Here is a 6,660-nt window from a genome sequence, read left to right as displayed (position 1 = left end):
TTCCAAAATAATCTGCTTGGTTCAAAAGGCAGAAATCACATCCCAACTACGAGACCAGGAGTCAAGGATGTTCATAGAGCATAGATGAGAACACGAAGCTACTCTAAGGGGAAAAATATCCATCGTTATTATACTTCAAGGACTCAACTTTACCTCTTACCTCCATAAACCCAGAATTTAGCTGCTTCTCTCCCACTCTTAAAATGTGCTGTAAAAAGCTTGCAGTGTGGAGATCCAGGCCCTATTTAGTTAATACCTGATGATCAGACAGTTAATTAAGGAGGATGGTTTAGATTTGGCACTTTTGATGTCTGCAGTTGAGAAAGAGTCATTATGTCTCATTATTTCTCTTTTACAGACGGGAAAATTGAGATGGAGATGGGAAAATTGAGGTAGAGAATGATCTGAAGATTGCTGTGATATCCTAGAAGGAGTAAGGAGCCCTCTCAAGAAGCAGACTTGATTGCAGCTTGAACTGCTTTCCCTTGATTTGCTCCTGCACACTCCATAAGAGAGACAGCCAGGCCAAACTCTTGAGTTAGGGCCAAAGTCAGTCTGAAAAGGATTTCCGTGATGCCAGACACAAAGAATAACCATCAAGAAGAGAAATGCAGAAATAAGTGCTTTGCCTAGACTGGAGCAAGTGCCGTGGAGCCAGGCTGCCAGCACAGAGTGGTACCTGACACAAAGAGAAAACTTGCCTACCTCTCCCAGCAATGGCACTGAGGCAAAGGCCCTCATGATGCCCATGGGACAAATGCCTCATACAACAAGCTTTGGGAGGAACCATGTCATAACAGAGAGAGCACTGTGGATGCCAATGTGCCCAAATTGTGCCCATTCACCTGCTACATATATGGACTGGAAAGCCCCCACTCCTGACAGGACTCTTGTTTCTGCCAAAGAAGTGGAACCAGACAAGAAGGACAGAGGCACAGGGCAGGAACAGGTGTAGTCAGCAGGCACTCAGTGGAATAAAGCAGTCCCTGTACAGGCTGGCCCAAGACACACTTTACTGGGTTTATTTAAATGAAATCTTTGCAATTTCTCCTCCCGTGGTGGCTGTTTCTGACCATTCAAACTGCAGCACTAAAAAGCCCTCCCTCCCAAGCTGTGAGAAAGCTAGGAGCAAATACAATCTGAGCAATCAGGACAGCAAAATTCAGGAGCCTCTTCCATCACTTCTGAAACCCCTAGACTACCTATGTACACTTGCCTTGACCTGATCCACTTAACACCTCTGCATGTCCAAGGAAGGCACTCAGAGGTGCAGATTTTCTGAGAGCTGACAAAGCAGATGAGCACTTGTGCTGCTGGGTGAGGACTCTGGTCAAGGATCAGAATTCTCCTGGTGTTCGGAAAAGACAGCAGTAAGAAGGCAACAAAGGCTTATTTGCCAGTGTTCTAGCCTACCAACAAGACTCCTACTAATGCCCTTGAACAACACTACTACCAGCTGGGGACAGTTGCCAAGAGGGATATTTCCATGCAGATGAACAACTTTCCAATCAGATAGCCAGGCACAGTTTGCAGCATGTACCCTCTCCAGGAGGAGATGTTCTGTGGCTGGCTCTACCAGGTAGGCAGCACAAAGCCTCCAGGAGGGGGATGCACACCCACCCTCTCCAATGATGCTCACATGAGCATGGGGCATTGTCCTGCACAGCTGGTGCAGCTTCAGCACAACCACTGCACTGTCTTTCTTACCAACAAAAAACATCCTGTCACAGGTGGGCTTTTTCCTTCCTCCGCCTCTGTGCAGTCCTTACCTAGACCCATGCTGAACTCCACAGGTGTCAGGTATCCTTTGTTATTCTGTTCCAAGCTGTCAAAAACAGTCTCCAATTGCTCAGGGGTTAGGGGGAGTTCACTCTGGAGCCGCTGCAAAGACAAAAGAATGCACAAACTTGAGGCACTGCTCAAGTCTTCCTTGTGAGTGTCCCTGCCATCCTCAGCTCTAGCCCACAGCAGTGTGCCCTTTCAGCACTGCATCCTGCCCAGGGTGTGACAGTCTGCCTGTAGAGCTGAGTGATGACAAACACCTGTCTGGAGTCATTGATATGTTGACTTTTTCCATTACTGGATGATACAACCAGGACTTCAGAGAGGGAATTTCAGGTTATTTTGTTTGGAGAAAGCTCAGCCCGCTTCCTCCCCCACTACAGAACCACTGTCTCTAGCTCACTGCCTGACTCCTTCCACTCCTGCTCAGAGGTGGCACTGCCAGCCTCCTGTGACCACTGCTGCTCCCAGGAGAGCTCTGGGCACACCAGGTACCAGCTCCATCTCTTTGGCCAGGGAGGGAGGTCAGACTGGTGGGTATCTGGATTCAGTTCCAAGTTCTTGCAGATCCTAAAGGAAATGTCCAGTCCATAACAGTGAGTTAGCTTTGCTCTGTCACTTTCTGCCTGCTTGGGACTGTATCACTACTCCCATGGACAAGGAGCAAAACAATTCCCCTTCATAATGCACATCCAGAGTACCTAGTGAGGGGGGACACCCAAAGAAACAAATAACAAAGGGATGTAGGCTAAAACCTCCTAACTGTCCATTAAACATGCAGCTTTACATAAAAACTTAATAAAAATTTATTATTATAACTATAAAAATTAGGCATCACACCAAAGCAAAATGAGTCAATATTTAAAGTGGCATGAACCTGTCAAGTGTTATTTATAGATGTGGGGAGAGATGGGGCAGGAGAAAAACAATCCACATGTAACCTTTCTGATAAACTTTTAAAGCAAAAGTCACTAAGAACTACAGGGAATTTGTTAACAAGTACTTTTGTAACAGAAAGCAGCAAAACACGTAATTGTAGAGCAAAGTTATAGTTCAGGTCTAAGGTGAATTTTCTGCATTAGGCTTTAACTATGATCGCATAACTTTGTCATCTCAACTTTTTTTAGAGAGGTTGATGCATTGTTCATTGTGTAGGTTTTTGGGGAGGCTTGTTTTGGGGTTTTTTTAAATTGGACCAAAGATTTTTTTTTCCCCCTCCAGATTTCCTATCCACTACATACTTGATGTTTGTAAGAACAGTCATAACTTTTTTTATTTTATGCATTCCTTAAAAATTTTGAATCGCAGTCCCACTTGTCTCAGGAATTCCCTGGAGGTGTGAGGCCCTCCTGGGAATTTTAGTTCCTAGCAGGTGTCTGTGCCAGAGTTTAGTCCTTAGAAATCTGAATAAGACAGAAGCCACATGCACGCCCACACTTGCCAAGAGTGGAGGCGTGCCACATTGTCCCCTGTTTTGCCACCCAGGACTTTACAGATCCTCCCAGGACAGAGGAAGATTTTTTTTCCCTCACCTGCATGTCCACCTTGGTGATAAAACCCTTCTCATCCTTGTCACACAGCTGGAAGAGCTCCCTTGCCTTCTCAAGCATCTCCACCTGCACATCTTCCAATCTGCTCATTTGGCTGGGAGGAGAAACACGAGGAGACACCCCATCCTCCTCACCCCCTTCCTCTTTCCTTTCCCAGCGGACGTATCCCAAGAGCACTCCACTCTGGTTCTCCATCTTCTCAAAGTCTTCTTCCCCCAGGCAAGGCCAAACAGAAGAGCTATGGGCCAGGAAACAGAGAAAACCCAGTCAAATGTGACCCTCAGCTTCCAAGCCTCACATGATATAGTTAAATGCCTCGATGGCTGACAGAATATTCAGCATCCGTATCTGGACAAAAAACCCTCTGAAGTCCCCTCCAACCCAAAGTATTCCATGGTTCTATGAACTGAGCAGAGGAGGGAAGAGAGATTGTGTCACAGACACACCACACTGAGGCACAAGCAACATTTAGATTAAACCCTGTGTGTAACACGGGTGTGCTAAGCCTTCCACACCTCTGTCACCCTCCACCCTGCACCCAGCAGGGCAGCTCTGCTGCCATCTCTCCTCCTCTGCCTCAGACCCACAGTCTGGTCAGAGTTCTTTGCTGGTGAAAGCCAGCTGCCAAGGGAAGGCTTCAGTGGAGACAAGAGGTGGGAAGGGAACATTAAAGCACACAGTGAGAGTCCCATGTCAGCTAAGATGGGGCTCAAACACTGTGAGCTGCTCCTCTCTGGTCTTGATTCCTCTGGCAATAACATGTACTTTTCCTTCTCTTGTTGCTTTTCTGCACCACACCTTCGAGCACCAAACCTGCATTAAAACTGCAAAAACCCACAGCAGGATGAGAGCAGATAGGAGGATGATCTGTGCAAGTGACAGAAGAAAGAGAAGAAATGTCACTCCCAGCCCTCTCCCAGCCAGGTCTTCTGTCTGGCCTAACACTTCTGACATTTTCTTGTTAACACTTTCCAAATAGTAGCTCCATCTTTTTTTTTTTTTTTAATGCTGTTACAGTACAAAGAAAGGTCAGACAATTCCTACAGTGGGAAAAATTTAATAAGCTGGGCACTCCTGACCTCTTGCCTTCAAGAGTCTGTTTTGAGAACTCATGAGCTGCCAAACAGAATTTTAATCTGAAACATTCACCTTTATAGGAAGGAAACCACAAAACTATGGAGACATTTCAGAGGCCAAAGAAAATATTTCCCATCACTTACAAGTACCTAAAGCAAAAAGGAAGGGGAGCACCCATTTCAGCTTGGCACTGTGACTGTAAAAATGCCTACAATGCATCCCTACACCAAGCCATCTTCTGACTTACTGATCTCATGGAATCAGACACCTTCTCCAGACAGCTCCTCTTCAGCAACACCCCCACATTTTTGAAGCCTTGGTTCACTGATTGCTTCAGATTTCTCTGTCCGCAGACTTGTTTTCTGCATTGCAGGGCAGAAGTGAGTTGTGCAAGCAGGCTGAGAGCAGATTTAAACAGTGCTGGACAAAGAGGGCTTGAGGGTTGGGTTGCTTGCGTTTTTTTAACCTCCAAGAAATTAAAAGCCACGTACAGATGCCACGATAACAAACAAACTAATTCTGTTTGCACTCTTGGTACAATGGGAGGATAAAGAGCATGATGGCCAGGAAGAATGTCACGTGTGAGACCAATATGAAGCTGACACAAAAGGAGAAGGCAATTATGCCCCACGCTCTCTGACTCCGTTTGTTACTGCTGGCCCATGAGCCAGCGGGTGGTTCTGCTTCACAGAACAAGCAGAACGCTCCATTCCCCTTTCAAATCACTGCTTTTCCAGGGCACCTCTGTTCCAAATAAATATCTGTTCAAGTGACACTCAGCTCTGCAGAAGACTACCTATAAATGGGGACTATTGTATGTTTCTAGTCAAGTAAACATCCCCAGCAAGCAGTGGACACAGAGTTGGATCCAAGCTTTGGGGAATACAGCAGAGGAAGGAAAGGGAGAAAGCAGAAAGAATAAGGAGGCAGACCATATTTTTCTCTTCTGCTCTTTCTCAAACAAACCCTCCTACCAAGCACTTTTTGAGTTATGGAGCCAACACAGCAAAATTTGGAGACTAAAGTTAGATTCTATACATTCGCTGGACAGTCAGCTTGCTTCTGATGGCAAATCTGTGTGTGTAAGTAGTAAAGAAGTCAGAAAGAACACCAGCTTACTTTTCATGGGCAAGTAAAAGTGGCAAAGCTGGCCTTGAAAGAAAAACAAAAAGGACCCAAATTTCTTATGCTTCCTAGATTTTATAGGTGATTATGGTGAGGAATAACGGCCACACTGGTGAATGATAATTGCTGCCTTCTACAGGCCACCTTCCAGAAGGTTTTTTCCAGACTCATTCCTTTTGCAGAGATACCGCCTCAGCACAAGCAGCACCCTGTTCCAGACAGCAGCAGGGGTGGAAAGCAAAAGGGATTTCAAAGCAAGAGCCATGACAGGATTGTAGAAAAGAGCCAGAATAAGAAAAGGCATGAGTAAGCAAAGTTTTCTAAAACATCCCTTAGCTGCCTAAGAGACACTGAGGACCCCAGGAGTAAAGATGACCTTACTTTCTTATTATCAGCTTCATCAGTTCTAGAGCAGCCCACACAGTTGATGTCTCCCCAGCTTTGCTGCAGCAAACAAAAGGTGGTGCAAGGAGGATGTTCTGTTCTTTCTCAGAGACATTTTTTTGAAGCTGAAATCCAACCCATTACATCCCTACCTCTAGCATTTCCTCGTTTTATCAAAAGCCCAGCTGCACTGTAGCTCCCAAACACTGGCTGAGTTAAAAGCCTCTTAATTAGAAGAGCTGACATGGGAGCCTGACACGGACAAAAGTCTGAAAGGATTTCACTCGTGTAAAAGACCAAGCCCATTAATTCAGCGTTCAGAGCAGGAAGTCTCTTGTCCAAGCTGCTTCAAGTGGCTTCAAGCCAGATGTGGCTTTTTCAATGGTGAGACAGCACTTGTAGAGGAACAAAGCAGCAAATAAGAGAGAGCCCCAGGAAGCAAAACACATTGCAGCTCTCATGGACTTCTCTCCCAGAAGCCTGTGACTGAGAAATTCTTCCTCTCTGTCCCTGTTTGTAAGGGCTCTGCATGGTGCAGGTGGGGCACAAAGCAGATCTCAGTGTAACAAGTGCTGTCATACCTTCCCTAGTTACAGATCATCACTGCAAAGGACTGGGGCAGCAGCTCCATTAGCACAATGCTCAACATCACAGAAGGACCACTTTGAAAGAGACAGAGGTCATTGGAGTATCAGAACTGCAGACTGGCATCCAAAAGTGAGACAAGCAGAGCTGGCTTAAG

General features: G+C 45.9%; 1 protein-coding gene across 1 annotated transcript in view; it reads right to left on the bottom strand.

The window, feature by feature from the left end:
- Positions 1-3,564, bottom strand: part of CRACR2B (calcium release activated channel regulator 2B) — a 25,237-nt gene extending 21,673 nt beyond the window's left edge. The window contains exons 1-2 of the mRNA XM_005419507.1: positions 3,315-3,564; positions 1,770-1,881 (exon numbers count right to left, since the gene is read on the bottom strand). Coding sequence (XP_005419564.1) covers positions 1,770-1,881; positions 3,315-3,527 — 325 coding nt within the window. The 5' untranslated portion in view covers positions 3,528-3,564. The remainder of the gene's footprint in view (positions 1-1,769; positions 1,882-3,314) is intronic.
- Positions 3,565-6,660: the final 3,096 nt, after the last annotated feature.

Source organism: Geospiza fortis, unplaced genomic scaffold, assembly GCF_000277835.1.
Source record: "Geospiza fortis unplaced genomic scaffold, GeoFor_1.0 scaffold66, whole genome shotgun sequence".
Taxonomy (NCBI): domain Eukaryota; kingdom Metazoa; phylum Chordata; class Aves; order Passeriformes; family Thraupidae; genus Geospiza; species Geospiza fortis.
The sequence above is the reverse complement of the archived record's forward strand: the minus strand, read 5'-3'. Positions and strand labels throughout refer to the sequence as shown.